General features: G+C 38.7%; 1 protein-coding gene across 3 annotated transcripts in view; it reads right to left on the reverse strand.

Annotated features, from left to right (window-relative positions):
- Positions 1–14,782, reverse strand: part of GNAS (GNAS complex locus) — a 151,267-nt gene that overhangs the window by 30,595 nt on the left and 105,890 nt on the right. For all 3 annotated transcript variants that reach the window (XM_062604178.1, XM_062604179.1, XM_062604180.1), the window contains exon 5: positions 7,640–7,737. In XM_062604178.1, the coding sequence (XP_062460162.1) occupies positions 7,640–7,737 (98 nt within the window). The remainder of the gene's footprint in view (positions 1–7,639; positions 7,738–14,782) is intronic.

The raw sequence follows: 14,782 nt of genomic DNA on the forward strand, positions 1-14,782 counted from the left end.
TAACAGAAGATTTTGGCTTAACATTTCATCTCCTGCTGTACTGCATTTCAAATCTTCCCCTTCACCCACAAAGAAATTCCACTGCATTTGAATGTGAAGTTTGCAGAGAACAGTGCCACAAAAAAAAAGAAGCAGAAGCATGGACAGGTATCAGAAATATGCTGACTGAGAAGTCCAGATACTACTGAACCAAGCAGACTTGAAAGCAATTACAAAAATACACATTTGGCATTTGCTTCAAAAAAAAGCTCAAGCTTATTTTATTTCTTCTTTTTGACACAGAAATCTGTGTGTTTGACATAGGGCTCCTGCACATCTTGTCATTAATCTGCATTATTCGTTCATTAAAATGTTCAAAATCCTTTGGTGATGCAAGCAAGCAGTTCTGTATCAAGCAGCACGGTTTGCCATTTTTACCTCTAGTAACAAGGAATCTGTTTTTCTCTTCAGTGAATTATTTTTAACTCTGTTTTAATTAAGGGTATGGGTATAGGCAAGCCATCGAGAAACTGGGCTACAAAACAACTCTGCAGAATTCTGAACTGTAGCCAAATACTTTTAGTACAGAGTTATCTTATGAAGCTGTTTCATTCTTTGGTTTATACAGCAGTAGTTACTCATACATTCACATTCTTCGATAACATCAACTTTGGTTTTAAAGCTGCCTATTAAAGTAAAATATTAGCTAAAAGCTACATCCTGAGCAAACTACCGAGTTCAACACAGTACTCTTCACCAGCTAATTAAAATGTCAATATGCGCGTTATTTATGCCGGCCTTCGTGACACTGTCATGATGTGCTTTTGCCAATTCAAAATGAAACTTCTCTGTCAGAGGAAAACAGCAATCTACTGAACAAATCATGTGGTTGTCTACTTAAGATCACAGAGGAAATTCACCATTTTATGGACAGATGTCATTTAAGTAAAATGTTAACACTCATGCCAAAGTTTCAGAAATACTCCTGAGCAAGCCCCTGCCTAACCGGAGCAGATTTTGTGCTGTGAATGTTACTGAAGCAAAGAAATAGCTGTTGCATGAGCAAATGCAACAATGAGCATCCATTTCCACCAAATGAGGCACCAACGAACACTTGCACTAGGGTTAATCCTTAATTCTTGCAGGCATTAGCAAGTGACAGACAAACTAAAAGGCAAAGTGCGACTATCTGGATGCAGGACTGGGTCAAGAAACTGGGGAAGAAGTTCCAACCCAGCTTCTTCATGCTCTCCAGATCTGGTCAGCCCTGCCTCCAGCTGGAGGCAAATCCCTAATATTTATACCTAGACACAGTAAGGAAGTTGTATCTGCATTCAAAGGCCAGAAAGGAACTGACACATTAACAGATGTGTGGAACAAAGGAGAAATAAAAGCAGCAAATGAATGAAGGCAATGGGTGCAGGGAGGTTATAAGTGGCAGAGCGAGCAAAAGTGAAGGCAGAAATTGGATTCCTGGAGCAAACAGTTAAACCCTTTCACAGTAATTCAGACTGATGTGCTGGGCATTGCACAGACCTCAAAAGCCTGTGGTATGACTTCTTAAATTATTCACATTTTGGACTTGTAAAGGTCCTTCTGCCATTATGGCTCATCACCTTCAGTATTTTCACTTACAGGGGCTCCTAATTCATAAGACTCAAGCAAGCTATTCCAGGACACCTTTTCTTTTATCTTGCTTCATATTGGCATGTAATTTATTTTGAAGACAGAGAAGTTTATCTGGGGTTAAGTATAGCTTGAAATTAGGAATTTATGATTAGCTGTGACAACAGTGGGAACATGTGTTGGATTCATAATCTATTTATTGGCTAAATTTAGGTAATCTGGTTTTCACAGCACTTGCCAGCAGGCACATCCCTGCTATTCACAGTCAGCAAGAAAGGGCAGACACATGGAGTAGTTAGGTATAATTCAGCTACTTAGATATTTGGGCTCATTTTATTGGTAGTGACTTCCCTAAAGTCATGCAAAGACAGGAGTTAGTGTGTTTCCCATTATCTCCAGCAACCTACTCCTGCACCCAATACACCACTGGACTGCAGAGAAAATATAACATGGGCTGTATTTTTTATTTTTTTAATGGAAATTTAACCTTGTTTGTAACATGATCTGTTTCCTCAGGCTGAAGAAGAGTAGGGAAAAGACCCTAATTCAGCTAAGTGCTCTGGAATAAAGTAAGGTGGGCTTTTTATAATCAAGATGAAAGATTAGAAGTTGGATGTTCTAAGCCTATTTCTTGGCTTGCAGCAAGGAATACAGCAGTATTCCTATTGCCACACAGCAGTAGGCAAGCTCAACAGTTTTAGATCAGCAAAAGGGGGCATGAATATTATTCTTCCTCATGGGAATGTTTAACAATATAATTGTTAATGTCCGTAAGAAGCTCATGTATGCCAGGAACATAGGCCAGGGAAAATTCCTGTCCTGTTGAATGTGAGACATAGCTTGCAGAGCTGGAGGAGAGAAGAGTAACTGCTCTGCCAAAATTACATCGAGTGGAAAGTAAAAAGAAAAAAAAAAGTCATAAATAATATGAATAAGAAACGGGACTAACAGTAACACCACTGATAAATCAGCCACTATTTAAAAAGGTGAGACTTTCAGCAAACACACACTTTACTGCATGTTCCATGAAGGGAACTTTGTCATGAACTGAAATCAACATAGAAGAAAATCATTAAGTGCTCAGATCAGGGCTCTTAATTGCTCTCTACAAGTCAGCCAACCCAGAAGCAAAACACACCATAAACCTTAATAAAAATATAAAGAATTTACAAGCCGTAACAAATTAGAAATTAAGAAAACAGTGCATCCACATCTGCTGATCCTTTAGCAGCCCTGCACAGCAACTGGCTAATAGCTGCACTCCCCCCTTTTCTTTGATAAGTGTTTTAAAAACAAACACCTTAAAAAGTACTTCTCGTAAAACTCCTCTGGAGCAGCCTGGCACAGTTTTAAGCTGTCAGAGTGGCTCTGCTAGGGCTGAAGGCTGAGAAACACGACTCTGCACCTACACCAGCGACCTCCCCATGCTTTCTCCTTCCCCGAAATGGCAGGCAGCAGAAGAGTCGTCGCGGCCAGCGGCAGGAAATAGCGTGAGAATGGGCTCCCTCGTGCTACTTCCAGCCCTTCCTGACATCCGAGGGTGTGAAATGGGTTGCAAAGACTGTCTCTCACACTATTTCCTTTTCCACCCCAGCTGAAACCAGGAAGCACCAGCTAGGAGGTATACACAGCAAGCACAGCGTAACATAAAGCACAGAATCAGACTGATGGCCAGGGCTGTAACTAAAGCAAGAATTCAGGGATTGTGGGCACAGCCCAGCGTTAGCAAATCTAGAGAAAGCACTAGGATGCTCATGTAACCCAGGCTTTGCTTTTGATTTACTACATAGCTAATCCAAAGGCTATTAACATCAAAGCAATTTTCTTCAGGATGTTCACAGAATTTGGGTCAGACTTTACAGGATGGTGCAGGCATCCTCCATGCCCCTGTGCCACAAACAGCACATCTGCATGGGAGAGAGCCTGCTTACTCTAACTACTCTGCTGTGTATTTGTGAGCCTTCAAGAAAAGAGCTGCCCAAATGCAAACTGAGGTAGAAGTATTAGCAACAACAGCACTTCAAAGAGATTATGTTTGTTTATATTTGACAGAAGGATATATGTGACAAACAGGTCTTGGCACATTACAGTGGAAATGGCTCCTATGTTTTAAGTAATATATTCTAAATAAAATACAACCCTGTGCCTTCAGGGAAGACATACAAAGGATGACAAATCATTTATTTATCACCATTCAGGGTATTCTATATTCTAGACCTTTCTGCATTGTTCTCTTTATTATTGGCCAAGAGCGGTATCACAAGGCAGCTTCAGTACATTCATTCTCTTCTGCATACATCCCCACAAGATACAAGAGCAATAATACTTGGTCTTCTCAAAGACGATGCTCCTTCCTTACAGCTAAAATACATTCTTCTCAGAAAGAACCTGGTAGCAACCCTGCAGACCATATCGCTCTAAAAGAAGAATTGAAACTAACTACTTAGTAAGTCCAGAGAAGAAAAGGGAAACAGTCTCCCCTCCTTTCTCTGCCTCTCAAGACTCTAAAATACGCCTAGGCAGGAAGTACAGTAAAGCTCATGATGAGCAGAGGCAGCTACTCTTTCAAAATGAACAGGGTTCCTCCGAAGTGCCATTTTCATTTAGCCAGTGAGCATGAGGGGAAAGGGCAGGATACCAGAAGGGCTCTCCAGCAGCTGAGGTTACTGGGCGGGCCTCCCAGCTTCACACCTCCAAAGATCACCACTGCAATTCCATGGAAAGCCAGGAGCGTACCTGTCGCTTTGGTCTTTTCTGAGCCAATGCAACCAGGAACTTGACGGAGCAGCAGCAATAGTGCATATTAATGTCAATTTTTTACAAGGAGGCACTGAAAAACTGTAGTGAGTCAGCAGGAAGTACTGCAGTATTTAAAGTTACTGCTCAGGAGCAGGTGAAAAATGCCATTTCCAGACATTAAACAGCTACCTTCGAGTTAGCTAGATACAAGATATTTGGTTGAGAATCAGACTGGTTCCCACTTTCCAGGGAAAGGACAAGCAGCAAGAAGCAGCCTTCTCCTCGCCCCAAGCTCATCTAGGAGAGCTCCTGACTCACCAATTAGCTCCCTTCTTTCCTCAACACAAATCTGCACGCGTTTACATCCCCGCCTCCCCAACATCTTCCTTCCCAAGGTGATCCACCATCCTGCAGCTATGCCATGCAGTCTGTAACCTGAAGAGACCTCTGGTCAGAGTACAGCTAAACTGCCCTACACAGAGAATCAGTTTTTATCCATGAAAAGCAGAACTGTAAAAGCAGTGGTGTCCAACAGAAGGGAACCAGGTAAGTCCTCAAGGCCTCCTCTCACTGCTACCATCACGCCATTAACAAGAGATGGAAATAAGAGGAAGGAAGGGACTTGTGCCAGTTCCCAGAAGCCAGCAGGCGGGATGCCGGGTGCTGCTGCCGGGAACAGCTGCCACACAAGCAGACCATGAGCCCTGCAACGTGCCCGCTCCCTGAGGACAGGAGACCCAGGCCAGCCTCTGAACCCACAGAGATCCTTGAAGAAGCCCTGCACACATTTCATGCTGGTTTGGCAGGAACAGAAAGGAATTTTAGTTTGATATTAACTTTTCAGAAAGCCAAACAGAGCCCTGTGAGATACACACACTCCTCACTCTTCCCTGCTCAAAGACAGGCAAAACTCATTATTAAGCATTCAGCACAACTGCCTTGAAAAGCTTCCTACACAAAACCGTGCCACTTCCAATAGTGGGAAAACCTTCCTCTTTAAAAATGCAGGAAGAGCCCGCACCAAGACAAGCTTTAAGCAATTCACACTTTGAAAAATGACATTTAAGAAAAAAAAAAAATCTGAAAATTTACAAACAACTACAGAAAGTTAATTTCTGTTAACAGGAAACATTATTTAGGGTTTTAAAGCAGTCCACCAAACAAAGTACCAATATGTAACAATTCATTCAACTTTAAAGGAGGGATTTTTGGAAGCTGGTTTCATCATGAAAGAGAAAAGCCACTCTTCCACCTTCATTTTAAGTATCCCTTTCTTGTTTTAAAGAGGGACTTCAAAAGGGGAAGGTGTTTAGAACCCAAGACTGTTCTCTGCAAAAACTGACAACTCCAACAGCTTGCACAGCTTTCTCTTTTAACTTCTATGAGCCCTATTGACAGTAGCTTGCACATTCAAACTGAAAGCGCCCACTTGATAAATCTCAGATACATTTTATATTTGCTACATTCTTTTCTTTCGAGTGTGCTCACCAGTTTAATTTCAAGGTATCAATCCTGTCAGATTTCATGCAGTAATTTTCATCAGGTCCCGTGAAAATGGAATACCACAAAAACAAGTTCAGAATTTCAAAGTGATGTTAACCTCCAAGCAAGTATTTTGCCATTAAAAACTTCTTACTTTGCAGATCGTGTTATTAAAAACAATGCCACTGCATGATCAAAAGATGCCAGAAAGGACAAGAACTACCAAAGCTAACAACTAGAAATCTTCTTTTGTAAGAAAATAATGTCATATACTTTACAATCAAATTGAATAAATATTAGAATGATGAAATATTTTTAGAAGGAGACAGCAATGGTTACCTTAGTTAAAATATCTAATTTGTCAGCAATATACAAGGTTTAATTTTGGCTCAGCAGCTCATGATGTAGAATTACGTGTTCCACTACATGGAGCAGGACAGTAAAACCATCTTGAAGGCCACCCCTGGCTGCTGACCCATGAAAAAGTCAATGTCCAGCCATCAGGGATGGTAAGAATTTTAGCTTTCTTCTGTGCATTCAGGGCAGAACGAAATTTGCTTCTCTTCCAAAAAAGGGCAACACAAAACCCCCTTTGTGCTTAACAATTTACTTCTTCCCATCAGAGAAGTTGACTATTAACAAACACTAATCAGAAACAAACATAACCAAACCCTATGAGAAACAAAGCTAGGTTTTCCCCATTTCTACCAGCTTTACACTAGAAAGAAAAAATGTTCTGGATAGTTGAAGGGAATGAAAATCTTGCCGGGCTTTTTCTGTAGCAACTGAAGTTGCAAAACGATCCATGCCAAATGATCAAACATTAGTCACCTAATGCAAAAGACATCGCTACACATCAAACAAATTCACAGTAGAAACAATGGCTAAACTTCAAAGAGGCTCCTAAAGACCTGGAGCTGTGCAAGTCATAGTAAAATTCTCTCCCTGGTCTCTTTTCAAACACAGCTAATTGTTGATTTAGCTTTCAGTCTACCTAAACAAACAACACAAAAAGAACCTTACAAATTTTATCAGATGTTCTTTAAGAGATGCAGTAGTAAACAAACTGCCCTTGTCCATCAGCACGTGAAATAAGAAACCTGCATTTCTTTGACCATTAAATCTAATTTCATCTTCTCCAAAAGAAGCAGAGAGAGTATAAACTAATACAGAACACTGAAGTCCTGCAATTCTTGTGTATATACAGCAAAAAAAAAATACCAGGAATGGTCACAATTACCACAAACATATTCCCATTAAAAAAATATGAACCATAATATACAGCTGTATGTGGTAAATAACTGCAAACATGCAGAAGCCTCTTATGTTAATACAAATTATCACAGTAGTACAAAGAGTAGAAGAGAATCTTTCTCAGATACGTGCATCAAGGCACACAAGCAGAAGTCTTGGTGACTGATCACAGGCTGCTGCCTATGATTCTTCCTGCCATCTCTTAGTTTTCAGATAAATAAACTGCACTAAAACAAAATCTACAAACATGGGCATGAGGAGGAAACCTGGTCTTTGAGACAGTACTATTGTCTACTGCATTAAGGTGCCAGCCTTTATTAAGACCATTTGAAAGCACCTGCAAAGTTTTCAATAGAGATGGCTATTGTGTAACTGAACACCAGTTTTTCCTACCTCTTTGAATAGCTGATTACCAAGAATTCACTATGTAGCATACACTCCTTTTCCAAGGTAAGGAAAAGTAAGCAACGAAACCATCCAAATCACTGTCATTGAATGTTTTCAATAAAAGAATTTGGATATAGCAGTCAATATAGAGCAGAATAGAAACAATACTTACTACTGTGCACAATCAATCAGTTGATATTCATTAGATCTCTCATAGCAGGCTCTCACACCTTCGTCTTGCCAAAGGGTTTTTGTATGTTCGTAAAACTCCTGAAAGAGTAAGAAGAGCATTAGTAAAACGGATTATATATGAAGAGAACTGGCAAATGGTACCATATCGTTTCCACTGCAGTGAGTGATAAATGGTAGCATTATTTAACAAAAAACATTTTTCAGAACCTGACTACAAGTTCAGTTGGCTTTCTCAGTTGTTTTGACTTGAATGTTTCGTAACACAAAAAACTGCTTCTCAATCATTCTGATGAATTGAGAACATTCTGACTGAGACCAAATGGATATTGAGGGAAGGTTAATTTTTCATTAGTGACAATTCTGTTGGTATTTTTAATAACCAATACTATTTGGTAACTTTTGCCCTTTAACTCTTGATTCCACTGAATGTTATATTTATTTAGCCACCAAGATTGTTTTTTTCCTTCAACAAAACACTACTTCTCAGTAATTCTAATTCTTACATAATGGTAGTAAATGATGATTAGGTTTACTTAACTTAGCAAGTTAGTGAGGACCTTCAGGGACTGTACAGACATCTGCATCTTACTTAACTCTCTATGACTTAATTCTATTTGCAGAATTTATTATTCCATAGTGTAAAAGGATATTGAACTCCTGAAGAAATACAGTGACAGAGAGCTACATCATGTATTAACTATATCAACGTTAAAAACTGCAAGCCAGTGTACAAAAGCAGATAACCAAAAATGCAATGCTTCCATTTTCTTGAACTGAAACACAAATATAAAACACAACCAGAAGCCTGTCCTCTTCCTGCACATAGAAAAAATTATGAAGTTCCAATTTGCTTGTAGCTCTGGTTCCAACAGGGGCAAGTGCCATCTGTAATTGTATTTTTGGGTATTGGTCTAAGAACTTTGAACAGACTCAGAGAGAAAAGCAGCAGCCTAGTGACTTCAATACACCACTACTGTGGGGGTACTGCTTTTATCAATGACCATGGACTTTTTCTGGCTACCTCACAGAGTTTTTCAAGCTTTTTGGACTAAATACTTTCATTCTGAATTTAAGTGGCTCAGGTAGCTCACTCTGTATCAGCATTTTGCATTGAGGACAGCACAACACCTCTGAAATAGTTGCTGTACATATTCTGATTCCCCCCACCTTTTCTTTACAGTAGAAATATTTTAAAAGAAAAAAATAATGGATTATTTTAAATAGTTATTTTACTGCTTCAAGGTTCCTCCATTAACTTAGCTTTGGAATCTCTCCCTCTTTTGGGGTATTAGTCCCTTGCATTCTTTTATTATCAGCTTAGTCCAAAGAAAGGGCTCACATCCAATGTGACTCCCAACGTTTCACTTGAAAGTATATTTTTAAAAGATTCACCTTCCTAACAGAATGCTAATTAACACCTGAACAGTACCAGAACAGTAGATGCTTTAAACAGCATCTTAAAATTGCATAATGGCAGCTTAAAGTAAATTTAGTGACGCACATCTTCAAACCATCCTCTTTTTGGCAGGTATAAGATGCATATGGGATTGCATGACCATACAGTTGTGAATAGCCATGATGGAAAGAGCCTATCAAATGTAAATTTGATCTTGCTTTTATTGCTGTTGGATATTGACTAGCTGAACTTAACATAAAAACGACAGTAGAAGTACACTACTACAATTTTGTTCTAATTTCTTTTAAAGAGATTATAAAGTTTATGTATAGTACTAGATGTATCTTTTCCATTTGTTCCCTGGTTTTATGAACTGTTCATGAACAAAAAGACAAGGTAAAATTCTTTCAGAAGTAGATACGAAGATTTTACTTGGTTTTTACTCCTTAGAGATTGTACAACCATTTCCTATTAAAGGAAATAAAAAGTGGCTCAAAACCTTAATTCCAGTCCTCAGTTTTCTTTCTCCCACTGCTGGAATTCTGTTCATTGGATCCTTTAATTTTGAACGTTTCCAATTTTTTGGCAGCTGGGGGACTGTCAATTACTGATAATCTTCAACTACATCACAGCACAGTGAGGAAAGTATCTCACCAAAGCAAAAAGCAGGAGGAAGAGAAAGTAAAGGAGAGAAGGGGAATTATCTGGGTCTCCCTGTATTTGAGCCAAAATCATTTTGGGGTAGGTTTATGTATTTGGTTTTGAAAGTAACATTAGTCTGGTACAGAACATCTTATGACACACTCAACTTCTCACTACAAACTGGGAAATTGAAAACTTGAATCATCAACTGTAAGAGATTTTGCTGAAACAGCAGCTGATTCACATGGACACACACCATTTACATTTTCCATCTAATGAAAGAAGATAACTTACAGCAGACTTCAGATAGTTAATTGAACTATTTGACAGAGATATGGTTCTAAAATAGACATCTACTTCAAACTGGGGTCAGCATCTGCCAAGCCAATTATCTCCAAATTACCCCCAAATACCCGCTTCATCCTGCATTACACTGAGGAAACAACTAAGCACAGGCAAGTCTGCAGAAGATGCAATAAACCAGACAGATTCTTCATCACCTACGAAATGAACATTTGAATTAAAAAGAGGCAGTGTCTTCCTGAAAAAAGGAGATAAAAATCACAGCATAGTAAAAGTGCCACATAAATGTGACACGAAAGTTCTTCCTTACTATTGTTTTGCACTACAGCTATGACATTCTAACAGAAAATTGATAGAAAACAATTATTTCAACCAATTTATGAACTCCATCATACGTTGTGAAGAAACATTTGCAATAGTTTTTGCAATCAAGACTCTTAAAATGGGATGAGAAGAAAATCCAGTTCCTGGCCCTACCATAAATACATTGGAAATAAAAAGCCTAGGATTTAGTTTAATAGAACAGTTACAAATTGTTCTGAAGAGTCCTCCCTGTGTTTTAAGGGCAGTTTTTAACTTCTAAGAAAATACATGGATTACAGTAATGGAATAACAATCAGTATTTGTGCCTTGTTAGGCCAAAACAGCAATAAAATACTTAATGCTGGCTTTATGTGTATGATGATAATCTGAACTCTAACCAGCAATACTTACGCAATCGTTTCAATAGGGTTATTAACCATCCATGTGGGCTGCAAAAAGAATTTAAGTCCACATTCTTTGAACTTTTTATTGTCATTTCAAAATCAGTATCTAACACAAGTAATGAGTAATTATTACATTAAGACACAGTGAAGTTTTTTCTGAAGGTATTTTTTGTGTTCATTTAGGGTTTTTTGTTGTTCCTGGTTTTCTTTTAAAACTGAACTACGTGACTTGTGAAAGACAAACACAAAGGCCTTTTATTAATAAATAACCTTTTGTCTTTAGGCCACATCAAATATATCATCATGCATTTTGGGACTAATGATGACCCAGCCTACACAACTGCAAACCACAACTAGAAACATTGGAACTAGGCTTACAGAGTTCTACTCCTGCTTCACGAGAAGCCCACTTGTACTAGTCACTGATTTTGGTATTAAGACTTAGAAGCTGGTTGCAAAAAAAACCCAGATTCTCCCTCCTCCCCAGTACACCTACACTAACCACAATTCTGAAATAATATTTAGGAAAAAGAATAACACAAGAAATCCTCAGCATCCCATCTGAGTCATGGAATGTAGCCTGGGGCTACTGACAGGGAAAGCAAGTAAAACCACAAGATTTGTTATGCATTTAGGTAAAACAGAGGCTTCAGAGGCCACTAAATAAAATTAAGTTAGCAAGAGGGTGGCTTTCGGCTTGGTTCTTTTTTTTAGTTAAACAGGTCTAATTTGTATGAGTTCTCTAAAAATAATGAGTTAGGAAACAAATTAACCAAAAGTAGCAGGCAAATTTCCTGAAAAGAAATAGCCAGAAAACTAGTCCTTACATGTCTGGTTCTTGTTTCCATAACACCGATTGATTTGCTGGCACATTCTAAAATAACAGACTCTGCAGCAGCATCAACACAGGTTTCTCCTGCCCTGTAAAATGGAACTCCTAACAAAAGAGCTAAAATAAACAAGTAATACTAAATAACAATTTGGTTTGGGATGACATTCCACAATAAACAGGATTTCAACATTAGGCTCCAAACAATCCACAGCATTTGCAAACTATCCATTCTTGCCCTTATGCTTACTTAAAACAAAAAAAAATATTCAAGTTTGGTCATTTTCCATTATAAAAAATTCTGCATTATATAATACACACCCAGCCGAAACTGGGTAAAGCAACAAAAGTCAATGTAAGCGATGACAACACGGCATCACCAAAGGTGTGAATTCTTCCTAAAAATTATTTCGAGACTGCAGCATTTATTTACCACCACACCAGACTTTACACTTTTCAAAGCGCTAACATAACCCTGAAGAGGAAGAAATCCTTGTGTAGGGAAAACAATGCCAACAGACCACAAATCTGAACAGAATAAACAGGACTTGACTCTGAATCTGTTGAGGCTGGGCAGGGGCATAGTTTGAATTCCGGGCAATCCCCAACTAACAGGCTATGCTTCTGTGAAACTATAAAAACAACCCCCTGAGAAGATCCGCTGTCTGGGTAGACTTTCTCTGGCCTTACTTAGGTAACTGAAGTATCAAGGACCATGACTTGCTAATAGCAAGGAAGCCTAACCTCTCATCATATCATATCATAACATCACGATACTTAAAATGTAAACTTTTGGCAAGAATGTTTTATTTATGAGACAACACTTTCTCCACCTGCTGAAAGTTTTCCCAATACAATGAGTCAATAGCCAACATTTACAAATGGCTTGTACTCACTCACAGGAATCTATGCAGACCTCTAGAGAAAAAACCCTTCAGCGGAAATCATCATATAGAAGGGATACTCGGGAAACAGTGCTTTGTTCCAGAAAGATCTTACTGACACAAGTCTGGATTAGAACAGAGGCAATGCAGAGTCTAATCAAACTAAAACCCAACTTGTATTAGAAAATTTCAGCAAATGGAACAAATGGCAGCAGGTAAACCGTGGTCTATTGAAATTCAAACCAGAGAAAGTGTTAAAGAACCCTGAGGTTGAGCATTTTGGTTGTTAAAAAAAATAATTCTCAGGAGACAAACTCCAGGCCTGGGAAAAAATAAAGGAACCAAATCAGCTTTTGGGAGTCATTCTAAAGGATGAAATATAAGCAGAAAATGAAAGAGAAAAACTGGACATACTGTCTACAAGGTTGTGTTCCCTCCAGATATATAAATACTCAAGAGACTTTTAAAAAATGTTTATGAAGCAATGTTTTACAGGCATTAGGATGTTGGCACAGGAAGACCATTGGCACAGTTCTTGCCACTATGACACCATACTCACGGGAACCTTAGTGTGGGTACGCAACATTCTCTTTTCTTTGTAACATATAATATAGGGTGGATCTGTCATTAGAAAAGCTTATTTACTAATTCCAGGAAAAGTCAATGCCATTGAAAAAAACCTTACCCACTAAAAGGTGTGTACAACCGTTACACAATGTTGTGGTTAAAACTGGGATTCAGTTCCTGGGCAAAGTTCACTGTCCCATAGTTGCACATTTCATAATAAGAGTTTTAAATATGTCATCAACTTACAAACCTAATGATTAAAGGTCAAACCAAACCTGCCTGTAACTGTAAAACTGTATCCCGGAGGATATTTGCTTCCGGACATGTTCAGCTTTTAAAAATAACACTGACCGCTGATGTCAAACCCCTTTACAACCCTACTTTGCAAAGTGGGGGCAGGCACATGAACTTTACGTTCATGACAGGTGGGCAGTTCTGCTGCATTACACTAAGGAACCACATCAGAAGAAGACAGGGTCACAGGACAAGGCAGCATGGTGCATTCCAAGACAAACTGCACAGGTTGATTTTCTCCTTCCAGGATAGGCAAACACACAACAAATTGATTTATTTCATTACTCATATCTGAAATCAAGTGATTACTACTGACTGTAAGGCCACTCAGAGAAAGAAACTGATGGCATAATTCTCCCCGTGTTTGGGCAGGGACACTAGAACATGCTAAATCTGTCAAATCAGACAGTTTAATAAGCCACTTAGTTGAATAGGGAAACATCTGCATTCCTAATGGTGTGAACAAGTGTTAATTATTGCTTGCTATTTCAGGGAAAATATGCTGATGATATCACAAAGGAAACGCATACCTACAAATAGTTGAAGATATTTTCCAGTTACTGGCATGTGTCCAGAGCTGAGTACAAAACTCTTTGGGAGAGGCCACAGTCCTCAGCACTTCCCATAACTGGAAATACCTCAACAAGGATTCAGTCTCATAATCAACAGTTTTTCATGCGTAGAAAAGAAGAATGATGATGAAATATTTTGTGTTTCTGCTACGGTATCTTCACGTTTCTAGTAGCCTAAATTAAACTGGATGTGGCTGCAAGGAATGGGCAATAGCAAGGGAATTTTATTTAAGAAACTCCTGTGAAGGTTAAAACTCTTTTCCCCTTTGGTAAGGGTTTCAAAATAGCACAGTATTTGAGAAATTTGCCAACACACAATTCAATACCCATAATCTACAAAGTGCCTTTGGTTAAAACACCTCACTAGCATAGTATCACACCATTTCTCTTTTATTTCTGCTTTCACAGGAAGGTTCATTGCCACAGAAGCTTGATCTGTTGATACTAGAATACTGCTCAGATTTAATCCTTTCACACAACTTCTATTTAAAGCACATCATGCTCATTAGGGAGGAAGAACTTCCTTTTGGTGAGAGCACTGAGATGGAAGTTGGCAGACGCAGACCCTAGTCCCCATTTCATCAAGATTCCTCTGCAATTTTACACCGAGTAGTCAATGTTCCTCTGCTTCCTCACAGTATACTCACACATGGAAAGAAGGTAATCCATTAAAGGATTAATCGCACTGATAGCACGAAAGGCTCACAAAGAAGTCTTCTATACCATTCCAGCACTCTCATGGGGCAGTAGAGAGCAGTAATAGAGGCATTTCAACCATCAGCTATTCTTGTAAACCTCTGGCTAAGAAGGAAGGTTTAATAAAACACTGAGAAATTTCCTTTGAGCCTTAAATTAGGGTTTGGAAAATGTCTTTCATATTACATCATTTAGTTGCTTTTTGTATAATGAATATATAATATATTTAAAAC

The sequence above is a fragment of the Pezoporus occidentalis genome, unplaced genomic scaffold (assembly GCF_034315485.1).
Source record: "Pezoporus occidentalis ecotype Australia unplaced genomic scaffold, CSIRO_AGI_Poc_V1 ctg83, whole genome shotgun sequence".
Taxonomy (NCBI): domain Eukaryota; kingdom Metazoa; phylum Chordata; class Aves; order Psittaciformes; family Psittacidae; genus Pezoporus; species Pezoporus occidentalis.